General features: G+C 39.1%; 1 protein-coding gene across 33 annotated transcripts in view; it reads left to right on the top strand.

Annotated features, from left to right (window-relative positions):
* Positions 1-17,942, top strand: part of DTNA (dystrobrevin alpha) — a 371,751-nt gene that overhangs the window by 308,834 nt on the left and 44,975 nt on the right. For all 33 annotated transcript variants that reach the window (XM_049112772.1, XM_049112768.1, XM_049112758.1 and 30 more), the window contains 4 exons: positions 1,844-1,931; positions 5,064-5,161; positions 9,048-9,161; positions 16,229-16,325. In XM_049112772.1, coding sequence (XP_048968729.1) covers positions 1,844-1,931; positions 5,064-5,161; positions 9,048-9,161; positions 16,229-16,325 — 397 coding nt within the window. The remainder of the gene's footprint in view (positions 1-1,843; positions 1,932-5,063; positions 5,162-9,047; positions 9,162-16,228; positions 16,326-17,942) is intronic.

The following is a 17,942-nucleotide window of genomic DNA, read 5'->3' as shown; positions in this document are numbered from 1 at the left end:
GCATATTTACCTTATATGTAAATACACATAGAAATAATAAGTGTATATTACTCTATATGGATTTAAGTTTTTGCAATGGATAACTCTTACAAACTTAATATTGGCATAGAAGTGTATTACTTTCAGTGTATAATCATAAGTATTGATTTTTTTGTCTTTAAGAAACAGCTTAAGAATAACAGGTAGGAAATATAAATGGAGGAGAATATATTCAGGGATGAGGGAAAGTAGTTTCTAATCTTAATTCTGACCCAATAATAGATAAACCAAACTATAATCGATTAGTCTGTTAACAGGACTGATGTTACTGGTATGTTTCTCATACAATTGTTTTAATTGCATGCAAAACTTAGTCTTGAATGAAGATCCTCCTGAAATATGGGAGAGTTGATAATGCTTCTATTTGCTTTAGTTTTTTAGGGACTCAGATCATTCTTATTCTAGTAATAACAATTTCTGTAATTATACAAGACAGTAAACAATTTCCATTAATGTCATTAGAAGCCACTGCAATAATTCCATTTTTCTAGAAATAAATATAAAATAGCAAGTTACCTGAGTAGTAATATTATAGATAACAATTTGTATTAGTTATCTATTGCCATATGACAAATTACCCAAAGGCTTAGCAGCTTAAAGGAACAAATATTTACTATCCCACAGTGGGTCAGGAATCCAGCTAGGTACCTGTGTCTCAAGGATTTTCACAAGGTTGTCATTGCCATCAAGCTGTTGGCTGGGGCTGCTATCTTATCTAAAGGCTCTACCTGTGAGTTTTCATTCACAAGGTTATTATTGGCTAGCTTCAGTTCCTTATCACATGGGCCTTTCCACAGGCTGCCTTATGACATGGCAGTTAGCTTCCCATAGAGCAAGGAATCCAATGAACTCAAGATAGAGAAACCACTCAAGATGGAAACCACAGTGTTTTTTATAGCCTAATCTTGGAAGTGACATTCCATTACTTCTGCTCTATTCTATTCATTAAAAGCATGCCAGTCAGGAAGTGAGGGGGTGGGGGACAGAGTAACTGGATGTTGGACATTAAGGAGGGCATGTGATGGTAATGAGCGCTGGGTATTATATAAGACTCCTGAAAAAAAAAAAAAAGACTCCTGAATCACTGACCTCTACCTCTGAAACCAATAGTACATTATATGTATTATACTTAAATTTAAATAATTTCTTAAAAAAAGAAACTAATGAAAAAAAAAAAGAAACTAATGAAATTAAAAAAAAAAAAAAAGGCAAGCCAATGAGGCCAGTTCATACTAAAGGAAGAGGATTATACACAAATGTGAATACCAGGAGGTGCTGATCACTGAAGGCTGACCACAATTGTTGTGTTGGTGTTGGTGTTGGTGTTGTTAAGCAAGCTCCATGCCCAGCGTGGGGCTCTAACTCACAACCCTGAGATCAAGACCTGAGCTGAGATCAAGAGTTGGACACTTAGCCAACTGAGCCACCCAGGTGCTTCATAATTGGGGATTTTTTGCATCTTGCTTCAATATTTTCTAATACATAAATAAAAATGTTATGGGCAATAAAATTAAAGAGAAAGTATTCTTTCATCAGACACGTTGATGAGAAAAGTCACTCTTCTTTGGAGTTTTCTTAGCAAGACATTGAATCAACTGAAGACAGTATTTATTAATGAAACTTCCCGGCCACATATTAGATCATGTCATGAATCCAAGTCGGAGATCATTAACCTAACAGAGTTTTGTATAACTTTCAAATTTTTGCACCGAAAAATTGAAATAGCAAACCCCCTTGGCAGTGATATGAACACATCAATCTTCTGCACTGCCTAACAGTCTCCTTCTTGCTCTGTGCTCCATAGTATGCTTGAGAGTTCAAACCGGCTTGATGAAGAACACAGGCTGATCGCCAGGTACGCGGCAAGACTGGCAGCAGAGTCCACTTCGTCTGTAAGTAGTTTGAGTGAGAGGCTGTCATTCATGTTCACTGTTACCCTCAGGGTCGATGCTACAACAGCAGGGCCGAGGAGGTGTTGCTGGATGGCCTGCAGGACCTAGATACGAGCCTTCCATTCGTCACTTTCCAGCTATGGTTCTGGTGGGACAGAAATCATAGTTTCAGATATTCTGTTCCAACACTATTGCACCAGCCCAACACCTGATTTTTCTGGGTAATTCCTGATAAGTTAATAGAAAGGGCAACGCAACGACCCAAATCCATTACTGACTCAGATAAGTTTCTGCTTTTATCAATGTATAATAGATAAGAGAAACAAAAAAGTATGTAATGAAATCAGAGGGAGGGGCATCTGGGCCGCTCAGTGGTTGAGCATCTGCCTTGGCTCAGGGCGTGATCCCGAGGTTCTGGGATCGAGTCCAGCATGGGGCTCCCCATGGGGAGCCTGCTTCTCCCTCTGCCTATGTCTCTACCTCAGTCTCTCTCATGAATAAATAAATAAAATCTTTAAAAAAAAAAAAAAAAAAGAAAAAGAAATCAGAGGGAAAACCTGGATCATAGGTCAAAGCTACAGGAGGCCATTTAAGACATAAAACCTAGGCCCTCAAATCTCTTCATTAACAACACAGATCATTTCTTTGTTAAAAGAAATGTTAATTAAAAAAATCATAGAAAAGCTTTAGAAAAACCAGACATTGACCAAGCTTACCCTTTCCTCCAGTCATGTATCTGAACATCAAACAGCAGGCTGAGGTTTTTCCCTATCTTCGTGGGCTTACTTAATCAGTGCCAATTTTAAAAGCTTGACTTTCTTTTTTTCTTTTTTTAAGATTTTATTTATTTATTCATGAGAGAGAGAGAGGCAGAGACACAGGCAGAGGGAGAAGCAGGCTCTTCACAGGGAGCCTGATGCAGGACTCAATCCCAGGACCCCAGGATCATGCCCTGAGCCAAAGGCAGACAGACATTAAACCACTGAGTGCCCCAGGTGCCCCAAAGCTTAGCTTTCTTTAGTGAAAGATTGTGATTTTTTAAAAGTTGTTTAAAAACCAATTGAGGAATTTCTATAATGTACTGTAGAGCAAAGAAAGAAAGGGGCAGGGAACTATGCATAATCTGATCCTATTTTTATAAGATAATGACAGATTAAACCTTCATTAAACAAAAAATAAATAAATAAAAATTAAAAATTTAAAAATAAATTTAAAAATTTAAAAAATTTAAAAACCTTCATTAAACACACATGCATACACACACATATATAAATACAGTGATTACATGTATATACATATGTAAATATACATATATATAAAAGTTGACTCTTTTATGGAAATCTGAAAAACAGTCCATCTCTGTTATAAAAAAATTCTTATAATTATAAGAAATGTTGATATTGTATAAAAGAACTCACTTAATAAAATAATAGTACTTTTGGGATCCCTGGGTGGCGCAGCGGTTTGGTGCCTGCCTTTGGCCCAGGGCGCGATCCTGGAGACCCGGAATTGAATCCCACATCCGGCTCCCGGAGCCTGGAGCCTGCTTCTCCCTCTGCCTGTGTCTCTGCCTCTCTCTCTCTCTCTCTCTCTGTGTGACTTATCATGAATAAATAAACAAAATCTTTAAAAAAATAAAAATAAAAATAAAATAAAATAAAATAATAGTACTTTGATTTTACAACAAAAATACACATATAAATATACATATGTATATACATATGTAATCATATACCCATACTTTTATGTGTGTGTGTGTGTGTATATTTATATATATATATACACACACACACATATATATAGCAAAAGCTATGACTGCATATATACCAGTTCTTAAAGCTGGCTGCCATGATCAGGAGTGATGAGTGGTATGGCATGAATGTGGGGGAAGGATGTATATATCCATCAATGTAAAATTAAATGCTAAAAGTGTGTTGATCAGGGCAGCCCAGGTGGCTCAGCGGTTTAGCGCCACCTTCCACCAGTGATCCTGGAGACCTGGGATGGAGTCCCACATCGGGCTCCCTGCATGGAGCCTGCTTCTCCCTCTGCCTGTGTCTCTGCCTCTCTCCCTCTCTCTCTCTCATGAATAAATAATAAAATTAAAAAATAAAATAAAAGTGTGTTGACCAAAAAAAGGAAAGAAAATCGTATTAACTATGATTTTAAAACTATGAAATTTTTAGTTGTGCATTAGAGTGACTGAACAGTAATTTTAGAGAGTTGTCTCAACGGGGAAGTACTTTTTACACCCACCTGTATACTGAGAGAACTGTAGCAATGGAGACAGCACAAGCATGAAATAGATCCCAAAGACTTCAAGTCAGAAAGCTACAAAATGAGGGCACCTGGGTGACTCAGTTGATTGGGCATCAGACATTTGATTTCAGCTCAGGTCATGATCTTATGGTTACAGAATCAAGCCCTGAGTCAGGCTCCCTGCTCAGCTTCTCCCTCTGCCTGTGTCTCTGCCTCTCTCTCTCTGTCTCTCATGAATAAATAAATAAAATCTTAAAAAAGAAAAAAAGAAAGTCAAGCTTTTAAAATTGGCACTGATTAAGTAAGTCTGTCTGAGAATCTCTCTCCCTCTGCCCCTCCACCCACTTGTTCTCTCTCTCTTTCACTCTCTCTCAAAAACATCTTTAAAAAAAAGAAGAAGAAAGCATGCCTGTGGGGGGCTCCCTCAGTTAAGCACCCAACTTTTAGTTTCAGCTCAGGTCCTAATCTCAGAGTCATGAGATGGAGCCTGATACACTCAGTGGGGACTCTGCTTGGGATTCTTCTTCTCCTTCTGCCCCTCCCCACCCCTGCACCTGTGCGCACTCTCTCTCTCTCTCTCTCAAATAAATAAATAAATAATTTTTTAAAAAATTAAATTAAAAAAAAGAAACCTACAAAACTTTTTTCTGTGCTTTGTCTATTTGCCTGCCAAAGAATTCTATTCTGCTTTTCACTGCAGAGGTGTCCTCCAGATTCAGAAAGGTTGGTCCTTAAGAGATGAATGGCAATTTCATGTATTTACTTTTCTTTTTTGATAGAAATAGTTTTTCTTTCATGTCCTCATATCTCATGATTCCCCGTCTTCTTAAGCACATTCCCAATGTTTAATAGCATAAACCACATGTTTTACAGCAGCCGACTCAGCAGAGAAGTGCTCCTGACATCTCTTTCACCATTGATGCAAATAAGCAACAGAGGCAGCTGATTGCAGAGCTAGAAAACAAGAACAGGTAAGGCTTTTTAGACATGCTGGCATTTTTTATCAGAGTATGTGTTCACTGAAAGCTTGTAATTTTGCTTTAAAATATCCAGGTTTTTCAGCTCTGTGTATATTTAAAGGATGGTATCTTTAGTCAGTGATGTTGCTTCTAAAAAAGCAGGCTTCTTTACATTTTAGATCTTTGAAAGCTTCATGTGACAGTATATATACAGTTCTGAGCTCTCGGTACAGTCAATGCTCTCTCTCTAGACAGCCTCATTTCCCTTGTACTCACATGCTTGCTTTTGTTCAGGAGCTGGCGCATACAGGAGGGCCCTCCTGAGTGCCATCCAGAGACAAATGGAAGGCTCTTTAGGGAAGGTCCTTGTAAGGACCCCTGGCTAAAAGAGGCATTTGGATTGACACCATTGACCCCCAGTTGTTCAAGCCAAACACCTCCATGCCCAGTCCATTGGCAGGCTTTTCTTTATTCAGCACAGACTGATTCACAACTGACCATCACAGTATATCCCAAACTGTCCACTCCGTTTCTGCCATTACCACCAACCCAACCTGTCACTCTCACTGTATAAAACACAAGTCATTATCAGGTTATTTTTTGTTCAAAACCCATCAGAGGGTCTGACTAAAACCATCACACTTTAACTAAAACCCACCTTTCTTACCATGGCCTGCAAGGTGTGACCTGGCCTTATTCCTGCCTACCTTTCCAGCCTCAGCAAACCCAGCTTATGACGTACCTGCTTCTTTCTTTCTTTACAGCCTCTGTACTCTGCTCTGTCAGCCTAGAGAGCTCTTCCTTACAGTCTCTGCATGGATGAGTCCTTCTCATCATTCAGGTCTCAGCTCATAAAACCAACCATCTACTCTTGCCCACAACCTCCTACATCAAGAACCTCTCTATCACAACTCCCTGTGTGTGTGGGGGGGGGGGGGGGGAGGAGAGAGAGAGAGAGATTAGATTATGATGCCATTGTTTGATAGTGATATCACCATCAAATAATTGCATCTATGTATTTCCTTTCTTTGTATTGTTTGTCTCCTCTGACTGAAGTGTAAATTCTTTGAGTACAGAGGTCATGCCAAATGGTCCCTGGGTTCCAGAACCATTAGGTTAGGATGTTGTATAAGCTCAGTAAATATATACTGAGTGAGAAAATAATAAATAGTGGAGTTAGATCTCAAACTCAATACTGAGTAAGTCCACCATGGGAGCAACTTGTATGTTCTATATTTCTTAGAAGATCACCAAAATATCTTACCACTGGATCCTATTTTTAGACACTGATGTCACTTCTGAGATCTACCTGAAAGACGACAAGGTTGTAATCTTTGTTTCCTGCCTATAGAGTTTGACCTGAGAATTTGGGGATAAATGGTGAAAGTATTTTTTAAAGTTCCATGGACAAAAATTAAAAGGAAGGTTCAAACTTGGTTGGCACATTTTCACATTCTTAGAAGGAAAGAAAGACTAAAGTGAAACTCCCAAGCCCACAAATATCTTATCTTGGTTGTGGTGTTCACATGCTCTCTTATCTCTCCAAGCACCTTATTTTCCTCTCCAATCCTCTGCTTCCACTCAGGATGAGGAGAAATCAAGATTCCCCTTAAGGAAATACCCCAGGGATATCTGCCTCCATGGAGGATTCCAGAATCAGCGAGAAGCACCATGAATGTCCTAATGGCCCCAGCTGTCCTGTGCTTACCCCTCTTACTGCTTGTTTCCAAGACGTTTCTGGATATTGTACCCTCTGAATGCATGTGTTAGGACCAGAGGAAGAATTAAAAAATAGGAGTGAGAACAGAGGGCAGAAAGAGAAGTTCATCCTGTCCCTTAGTCCTTTCATGGTGCATAGAGTTCCCCACCCCATGCCTGAAGAGCATCTAGTCCATCCTGAACACATTTCTCTAAACCAGAGGCCTCGTGCCCTCCAAAGATCCCAGAATCATGTCCTGGAAGCTTATCCAGGTCACATTCCTGCATCATGGGAATTCACCCCAGGGATCCCATGATCTCTAAGGTGACAACTCACTAATCAGATCTCTGAGCTTCAGAGGAGGACAGAGTTCCTCATTTCACTTTATGATTACCCTAGGTGATTTGTGGACATTCTAGCAATCATCTTAGTAGATAATGCTTCCTCATAGCACATTTGGAGGAGCCAGTTGGGATTGGTATTAGGAGTAGCAGGACTCTTTATATTACATCGCATAAGTCACAGCCTGCATAGGCTAGACCTGTCAGAGCAAGTACCAAAGACAGAGGGAGTCAGATACATATGAGCATTGAACCTGAGTTCAAATCACTTCTACTGTTACTGAGCTCAGGTGAGTCATTTAACTGGCCTGTGCTTTGATTTCCTTATTCGTGAAATGGATAATAGCAGTACTCACATATAAAATAATTTGTATGAGGATTAAATAAAATAAGATGAGAGAAGAGAGTATAGTTTCCTGGGTAGAGACTAAGTACTCAATGCTCTTTACATATCTTACCATTATTTTCCTTATCAGAGCTGCTTCTCTCTTTTCCCTCCTTAGGCTAAATGCTACATCATGGTTCTGTCATTGGAAATCAACAAGGAGAGTTAGCGGGATTCATAAAATATCAGGATGTTAGCCCTGGAGGAGATGTTTGAAATCCAAGCTTACTGATTTTTCAGGCTGAGCTCTGTGGGATGCAGGGGCTCTGTTGAGGTGCCTGAAGATGTGGGGAGGGAGGGCTTAGGGCTCAGGTCTCACCCCCTTTCTTTCACCAAAGCAGCTTCCTTTTAACTATCTGATGTATTGAATTTCCATAGAATATTTCTCTTAAAGAAAGTCTTCCACCATGGAACATCAAGGGGGACAGAAAAAGGTGGAAAACCATTGAATTATAGTTCAGTCTTCTCACTAGACCCACAAGAGGTAGTGACTGATAATTAGCTTCTCAACTCTGGTGTGTCTATGAAGCAGGCAGTTGTAAATCAGCCTTTCAGATGGAAAGCCATCCCCTTGCTCACCAAGTTCACCTTCCATTCCTTGGTGCTTTATTCTTATTTTTGTCTGTCTCTCGTGCATTTTGCTGGATGGGAGACTGACCCCTCCCCCAAGAATATGTGACTTGTCACCTTGCTTAATGGCTTCTAACTCATTTAGGGATAATTGGCCTTGCGTAGGTCACCTACCCTCTATAGCCGGCCTAACATTCACCTCAGTGCAGGGCAGCCCAGGCTCCAACATCAATAATAGACTGACACGTCTCACCCCTGACAGGGGTCACACCAAGTGCACTCTTATGTCATACAGTCAATTACAGTGAATTCTTTTAAAAGCACTTTCCTTCAAAGGCTATCCTCACTGAGATCCATTGTTAAGGCTGAAAATGTTAAGGAAAAGAAATTTTCCCTAACCATGGGCTTCTCAGATAAATTCAGTGAAAGGAATCTCATTTCTGGTGAGAGAATGGGGTTATTTAGTTTTGTGAAATGACCACCATTTATCCTTATCTTCCCTCCAAGCACCTCTTCCTTGGTAGCTGCAAGGCATTCCTGGCATCAGACCATGATCATAAATAATCGGAAGATACATTCTTGCTCCTAAGTAGCACGCTTTTACTGCAGCATTATATTACTTACTGGAGAGATTATGAGGTCCTGGCAAGAACACTCAGCCTGATGGCTCCAACAACATATGCAGAGTTTGACTGGATCTCAGAGCTGAGATCTCAGAGCTGACATCAGCCACCCCCGGCCCAGCAGCGCCCATCTAGCCACAGCCAATACCCCGTGAGCACCGGTGGTTAGTGAGCCCTTCTTCTGCTCCAAAACATGGGACCACCCTGCCCAGATGTGAGTATCCTAGATATCCTGGAAGCTGACTGACCCTGGTTTCTTATCCTCTTCCTCTCTCCCAAGAGAAATCTTACAGGAGATCCAGAGGCTGCGGCTAGAACATGAACAAGCTTCTCAGCCCACTCCAGAGAAGGCTCAGCAAAACCCCACTCTGCTGGCAGAGCTCCGGCTCCTCAGGTAAGAGAGGGAGCCCAAGGCCTCTGGGGGATGCAAGTGCCTGGGATCTTCAAACAGTCCAACAGCATCTAACCAGAAAACAATGCTAAGCTGCCATAGCTACTGACTTATGTTTGCTTTTGCTATTCTTTTTTATTTTAATAGCACATACCTAATTGCTGGTATTTGGGGATCTCAAGGAGATGCCGTTTCTATTTCCTTCTCTCATTTGACACAAAGAAGAGAAATGCGCTCTTTTTTTAAAATTTTTATTTATTTATGATAGTCACAGAGAGACAGAGAGAGAGAGAGAGGCAGAGACATAGGCAGAGGGAGAAGCAGGCTCCATGCACCGGGAGCCCGATGTGGGATTCGATCCCGGGTCTCCAGGATCGTGCCCTGGGCCAAAGGCAGGCGCCAAACCACTGCGCCACCCAGGGATCCCGAGAAATGTGCTCTTTAGAAACAAAATCTCTCATTGGAAAAAATGTGAACTCAACTCTTTCTTATTATTTGCACCATCAACAACGAGTTTATGATACAAGTGATCAACAAAACAAACATACGTATACAGCTAAATAAACATCATAGTTTTATTTAACCTATAAAAAGGAGTCTGACTTTCTCTAAATCGTAGTCTCTAATAGCTTTACATGCAGGTCTTTAAAAAATAGACTTCATCCCTTCTTGCTCTGCAAATGAATTAAAACATCTGGTGTCATCTAGACTGGCACTGTAAAATATTTGAGTTTGAAAGGACCCTAGAAGGTCATCTGGTTCTACCCCTGAATTTCAGTGTACTTCTCAGATTCAGAAAGGTAGAGAGTAGCCAGAGGACCACAGCGCCTCCCACTGTGCTCATGTGCAAATGGATGGGTGCCATGGGCTTCCCATCAGGCTGCCTCAGCACAGTGCCTTGAATATGGCACATACGCAAACCTATTTGTGTAGGAAACATAAGCATAAATTCAAAGACATTGCCTCATTGAAATGTCATATTTCACAAGACACCTTCAGTTAGCAAATATGATTTTCTTTCCATCTTCTGATTTGGGTACCAAGTACATTCCAGGTATACCTAACTCTGAGGCACGCTTTTTATAGTAAGTACAGATGCTTCTTCTCAGAAACCCTTGTCAGAATTAGAGTGCTGTTTACTTCTTCCATATAAAATACTAAATTAAGCAAGTTTTGTATGGCTCTGTGTGGATTTTACTATGGATGTTTCTGAGGATTCCATCCCAACCCTGCTCTTCAGACATGCTAATATCTGGACACCACAGCACAGCACACACACCCTGCAGGCCCTGCTTGCTCTCAGCTAGGCTCCGTTCTCACTCTCCCCAGGCCTATGTATCTGGCCAGATGGAAGACCCACCAAAGTGGGTGGGTTATGGAACCTGTAACTTGTGGGAGCTGCTTGATGTGAAAAGATCACATCATACTTTGAAATAACAAAATAGTTTAGCAGAAGAAATAGAAATCCTTCCTTTTCAAACAATATAATCTCTGGTCCTACCTTCAGGGAGATATATTGAAATCCTTGCACATCCTACTACACCATCGCCCAGAAGGGATGAAAATGGAAAGAAGGAAAATTGATATTTCATATCATCATCCTCAAAGGCATGTAAAAGTAAATGCCTGCTTGAGAGAATCTTGCCTAATAGGATTATGTGGGCCCTCCAGGCTCACAAGTTGCAAGGCTAATGTACACAGAAATATAACTGAATAAACCAACTTGGAAATAGAGCCATCATTCATCTACACATCAAGGTACCTTGTCTCCACCTGAAATGTTTTTTATACCTCTTCCATTGATTGTCCCATTCTCTGTTGGAGGCATGATGACTAGAAATTTTTTATAAATATTTTCATCAGATCCCCTCAGCATTTGCTTTCTAAAGTATTTGGTTCCGTTTGGATAATACAACATCTTGATGTTCCTTGATCACTGATGACAGTTTTCCAACTGATATTTCTTCCCTCTTGATATTGCTATCTTGGGATAGACTGATAATTCTAACTACCCTCCTGGCCCTGACTTGTGGGCACTTCCATAGTCCCAGCGAAGCCCAAACCTATGCTAAGGAGTATGGCTCTGTGAGAAACTTCAAAACTTATTTTGGGTGCTCACTGTCAAACAGTGGCCCATACCTGAGGCTAGAGGCCTGAGGCCTGAGACACCTAAATCCCAACATACTTGCTTGCTTGACTCCATATGCAACACATTTCTTCCACCTGCATATTCCTGTAGATACTTATAAACCAGTTATTTGGTGCGAAGCACTGATACAGTTTAGGGATTTTATAGATACCCTGACATCCCAGATTAAGAAACCTCCTTTGAGTATTCTAACTTTTATTCTTCAGTCATTTTAGACACCAGAACAATGACCTCTTGCACAATTACTTCGGCTTTGGTTCACATCAGGGGGTGGCCATGTGAATCAGCCACGGGAACCCTTTGATAGAGATCTCCATCCATTGCAGCCTGCCTGGGTCTCTTATTGCAGAACCAACAGGAGAAGTTTATTTCAGTGGGGAATAGGCAAGGGGACAAAAGAGCAGAGCTCTGCTTTTCATGAATTCATAGTTTATTTATATCTTAAGAACACTATGACCTTTCTAAATAATCACTTTTCCATTTTCACATTAGCCACAAGAAAGCTGAGAGCCAAGTTTGCAACCCAGATCTGGCAGCTCAATGAGATTAGATGATGGGCATTTCTATGAACTAATCTGACACTTCCTATGCACTAAGCTCTATATACACTGTCCCAGGTAATTACTGTAACAAAGCCGGGAGATGGACACTATTATTATACTCTTTTATAGATATGGAAACTGAGATTCACAGAAGCTAAAAAATTTGCCCAAGATTCCACACAATGAGTAGCACATTTGGATTCCATCTCCTTTTCTTAGGTCTTAATGATCTCCTGCTGGACTGGTATTACTCAATTGATTCCTGGCCTCTGGTCCATCTCTGCTGCTATCAGACTTAGGTTTCCTCATTTTATTCACTATTCATTTAATTCACTCAGCAGATATTTATAAAATGCAGTATTCCCAGAATTGAGTTGAAAAGATACTGTCCTGGTCTCATAAAATGTGTGGTCCAGTAGGAAAATGACGTAAATAACCACACAAATAAGAACATAATTATAAACTAAGGTAAGTGCTGTAAGGAATCTTCCTTTTAAATAGAGGCATAATTATCAAATCTGCCCTTCACTGCAGTCAGAAAAGGCTACTGTGAAGAAGGATTGTTTGAGTTAAAGTATAAAAGATGAATCTAGAGGGAATGGGGATTAAAGGGAGCAGAGGGGCTAGACCAGCTGATAAAGGGCCTCCTGGAAGAGGGAGACCAGCTGTACGAAGACCAAATGGCAGAAGTGAACCAGCACTTTTTTTAGGAACTGAAAGTTCTATATGCCTAGAATGCAGTGAATGAAGGGGTGAGTGGTAAGAGATGAAACAGAAGATGTAGGTAGGAGTAGACCATGATGCTCAAGACCATCTTGAAGATATTGCTGTTAATCCTATAACAGGAAGCCACTGAAGGATGATAGTTATAACACAGTGGGTTAGATTGTAAAGTCAGACTCCCATAAACTACTCCAGTATTAAGCTTTCCTAATAACATCAAGAATACAAGCAATCAGGAAGCACAGATGAAGCAGAGAAATGTCTGGAACATTCCATATGGTCCCTGAGGTCTTTCCTTTCTACAGTTGTGTAGAGTTTTTGAGGGAAATTTTGCAAGTTCATCTAGCAAGCCTTCCTTAAATTTCCAACACCATTTGGAACTGGACGTCTTCTCTGGTATTACCATAGACAGCAATTTGTTCATATTTTTATTGTGTGCTCGCCGTCATTGTTTTGAACTGATTTGTTTCTCCTCCTCTTACACCCAAGGACAAAAACCTACTCATTATTTTATTTACAGTGTCTTAAAACAAAAGTGCTAAATGGATGTTTGTGGGATGAATGGATAAGCTGTAAGACTATATAGGGATAGCTACAGAACTCTGTTTGCAAAGCAAATACCATCCTGTAGAATGAAGAAAACATTTAGTGAAGCAACTAACTTCACACTACAAATCTCAAGGGGAGAAAAAATATAATTTCCTTATCTATACCTTGCCAAAAAAAATAAACATCTCATTTTACATCCCCCCCAAAAATTGCATTCTTTTCAATGTATATAAAATTATTCTTGGAGAAAACTTGCTAATATAAGATGACTTTTTTTGTTCTATTAATTAAAGATGAAAATGTAATCTCCGGTGCAAGTCTGTGGTTTAATAGACCAGTTTAATTTTTAAATTATTTTTGGGAAACAACATAAAGTTGAGTACTTTTTGTTTTACCCTAAAGTGATGTATTTTTAAAACTACCATCTTCACCTCTTATAGCAGTGTTATGAATGACAGCATATTTTTTAACTTTTTACTTTGAAACAATGTTAAGCCTACGAAAGTTGTAAGAATATTACAATGAATGTCCTACACTTCACCTAGAATTGCATCTTGCTGCACCCATTTCTATCTCCTTCTATATGTTAACATATAACCATTACATACACATTTTTGATGAGTTATTTGAGAGTAAGTTGCAGATATCATAACCCTTTACCCCTAAGTACTGCTGTGTATGCTTCCTACATAAAAATGTATTCTCATATACATGTCATGTATAACCATGACACCATCATCAAATTCAGGCAAGTTAATATTGATGTTTCTTATTATCTAATAGACAATCTATATTAAAATTTTTGTTAAAATTTTATATTAAAATCTATATTAAATATTTAATCTATATTAAAATTTTACCTGTTGTCCCAACATTGTCCTAAGAGAAATTGGGGGGGGGGTTAAGATTTTAAAAGAGACACAGCATAAACGGGAGAGGCAAAGGGGACAGAGAGAGAGAGAATCTCAGACAGACCCCATGCTGAGCTCAGAGGCCCACATGGGGCTGGGTTCCAGGACCTTGAGATCATGACCCAAGTTGAAACCAAGAGTCAGACACTTAATCGACTGTGCCACCCAGGCACCCCAAGAGAAAGTAGGTTTTAACACACATGCAAAATTACAAATAATCAGGCATATTCTCAGAATAAAAGGCATTCCTTTAGAGCTATATTACATTAAGCTCCATAAAAATAAAATCACTACTTAGTCTTTGTTTTCCTGTTCCTACCTGGAACCATGGAAGCTACACCACAAATTTGTTAATCAGCCCCACATCTGGTAGCCACTTATAGAGAAGATTAAATGAATACTTACAGAGAAGATGAAATAAAGACATTATTAAGTGAATTTTTTTAAAAATTGAATTTAATCAAATGCATGAAAGGGTAGATGTTGTGTTTTGAAAGATTACTACTAAGAAAAAAGTATGAACAACTTTTTTTAATGTTGATTAATTCCAAATTAAGACCAGTTTAACTTTCTCTCATAGTTTTTAGATGCCTTTCTTAATATTTCTTACCTACACTATTAGAATTTTACTTCAGCCCTCTTCACAAAGTGCTCCTATGACCAGAAACCCAAAAATTACAGAACAGTATCTAGAAGAGAACTAGAAATACATCACTGGAAATACAGAGCAGTATCTATCCTTCTACCAAGTCCTATCGTGCGTATATTTGGAACACGATGTGCAGACAAGGTCAGAGATAAAACAGCTAGTGGGTTTGTCATTGAAGGACATTTTTGAATGGAGCAAGTCTTTCAAAATTAGGATGTTGCAGCCCTAGAAGAAAAAGACTAAAATAAGATACCATTAAAGTCTATAAAATCATGATGTTCTTTGTCCTTCGGGATTCAGGACAGAGACGATTGTACAGAAAATCAAAGGACGAAATAAATGCTCTGGGAGCAACCCTTAGGTGGCAATTAAGGCCAAAAATACAAATATATTCAAAAAGGGTTGAGATGTATTTATAAATTTTAAATTCATAAATCATTAGAGAAAGCCCGTATCAAAGCAAATTAGAAATGTTTCCTTAATATCTGTAAGTAACCTGTCCTCCCACAAAGTATCCTTCAATTAGATGAGTCATTGACCTACGTCATTGTGCCATTTTTATATTGTCGGTTTTTCATTTGAGTCTATGCTATAGCTCCACTTAATATTGTGCCAATACCATTGAGACTAGGCATATCCATTCATATGTTAACCTACGGCTAAAGCATCTACACATTTTTAAAATATAAGGTACAATATCTCAAACTCAGAAGCCTTTGGGGCAAGGGAAAAAAATTGTGTATGTATTATTCACTAGTTATCATAAAATAATAGATTTGAAATTGACTTGAAAAGTATACAGAGACATCAGAAATGTGAACCATTAATTTTTTCCCCATACGATTTCATTTCTTTCCTCTCTTTTAAAGGTATTTTTGGTACATTTTCGTGTCAATATAAATGATAGAGTAGAGATTGTCCTTTGTAGTTTCCATTCCTGCTGACAATTTAATAGAAGTTCTGCAAAACAAACAAAATTAAACAAACACAAATCTTATAGGTTATTTCCAGTAAGAACAACTGTGTAGGAACTCCTTTATTCTCACTTCACTTTATATATAAAGTCAAACCCAAATCAGAAAACTTAAATTGACTATAAAAACTCTGTACTATGAATATTTCACCTCTGAAAGTCACCACATTGCATACTAAGAATGGAAGAAATGAAAAATAAACTTTTAAAATCCAATTTCCAATTACTAAGGTAATCACTGTTTCCTCTGAGATTTACAAAAGGGTCCTTGGGTTTGGAGGATCTATGGGATTGACGTTTTTCAATGACAGTTTGGTTTTTGTTTGTTGTGTCAGGGAGCCCAATGGCAAGGGGAAGCAATATGCAATAGGATTTTAATTCTATTTTAGTATGACTTCTAACAAACAAATGTACACCCCATGTTCATTCGACAATGTCGAATTCCCTGCCTGGAAACCACATCAGAGATCCAGAGATGCCCTTTTTTTGGTGGCCCACTAGTGCCACAAGACTGGGAAATGCAATCAGCTCAGTAGGTTGAACATTGTTCTGATGACAACTGCTTCTTTCTTAGACAGCGCAAGGATGAGCTGGAACAGAGAATGTCTGCTCTCCAGGAGAGCCGGAGAGAGCTAATGGTCCAGTTAGAAGGTCTCATGAAGCTACTAAAGGTAAGACATTCAAATAATAAATATTTCCTAGACCTCGACTTCCTACGGCATTTGTAAAAATCTTTCACACATAATGTGCAATGGTATTCCAACTACTATATGTGATTAACCGCAAAATATGGCTTCCGTCTCACATATAGGATCGTTTCTTAGATACATCAAATGCTAGCAGTCAATTACAAAGCTCATTCTTATCCATTTCCTGGAACCAGACCACTGAGGACCTTCAAAGGACAACTTCTTGGCTTATTTCAAGTTCCTATGTCCTTGAAAATAATTGAACTGGATTTATTTAGGAATATTTTACATTTAATAGCTTCAATAATTCTGAATAAAGTGAACAGAAGCTAATGTCCAATTCAGAAAATAAGATATAGCCATGAAATCATTTGGGTGATTATAGTTTTATTAAGAAGAGTAACTTAATTTCAATGAAATACTTTATCTCATCTGTGTGGCTTTACCAGCAAGTCACATCACCTCAATGAGTCTCAAATGCAAACTGTAAATCAGAATTTGCTCTCTGCAGGTAGAGTGTTTACTACGATGACCTAGGGAAGGCCTCTGCAGAGTGCTATGATGTTATTATCACCAGGAAGTAGCTTTCTTCCTTTCATAAATCCCTATTTCCTTCTTCAGTATACTCATTTCGAGTCACAAGTAGACTGGTGATGGCCCATTGGCCACAGTTGGCCCAGTAGGGGTGTCGGTGCTATGTGGTTGTCCTGCCTGACATAGACAAGCAGAAACCTCTGTGGATTGGAACTGGGACACACCAAGGGCAGGAAATGAAACTTCTGAAGTGTGAGGAAGGCCAGGTCCCTGGGGCAGCTCACCTGTGAGACAGATGTCCATGCCTTCAGCCCTTGGGTCCCCCACATCCCTGACACATCATCATTTACTGTTTCTCCCTTCCTCTTTTTCTTTCTTTCTTTTTCTTTCCTCTTCTTTTTTCCTTTCTTTCTATCTTTCCTCTTCTTTCCTTCCTGTATTTTATTTATTTAGCAAATACTTGTTGAAACCTATTGTGTCCTGGCACAGATATAACTGTTATACTTCTTCCTTTTGTTTTCTCTGCTCTTTTTTTTTTTTTTTTTTTTTTTTTTTTTATTGCTTTGTCAACTTTTCCTGCCATCAGTGTTGGGAATGCTTTATTGCCACAAAACAAAATCTCTTTTTCAGTGTATTAGACAAGTGAAGGGTAGAACTCAGGTTTTTTTTTTTTTTTGTACTATATGTATTAAGACAGGACTAGATAACTAATAACTTCTTACTGTTTCTGCCCTATTATCTGATTTTACGATCAGAAAAGCTCTTTCTGCTTTCCTTTTCGAATATGCCAAATGAAGAGGGTTGATCTCATCTTTCCCTTCACTGAATGACAGGAAACCTTGAAAACAGCACCCTGCTTACATTCCTATAGCTTCTATCACCGTAGTGATGGGATAGAGGTCTATTTACTACCCACCATCTTGGCATCCACCTAGCCAAACAAACACAGTCTATTATTATATCGGGGTGTACAAACACCAGGAGAGAGGGATAGACCATGTTGAAAGATGGATGGACATAGGGAGAAAAGAGATGGTCTTTCTGAAACACCTAAATAGCCGTGGA

The sequence above is a fragment of the Canis lupus genome, chromosome 7 (assembly GCF_003254725.2).
Source record: "Canis lupus dingo isolate Sandy chromosome 7, ASM325472v2, whole genome shotgun sequence".
Classification (NCBI taxonomy): Eukaryota; Metazoa; Chordata; class Mammalia; order Carnivora; family Canidae; genus Canis; species Canis lupus.
Note: the sequence above shows the minus strand (reverse complement) of the source record. Positions and strands in the feature narration are given on the sequence as shown.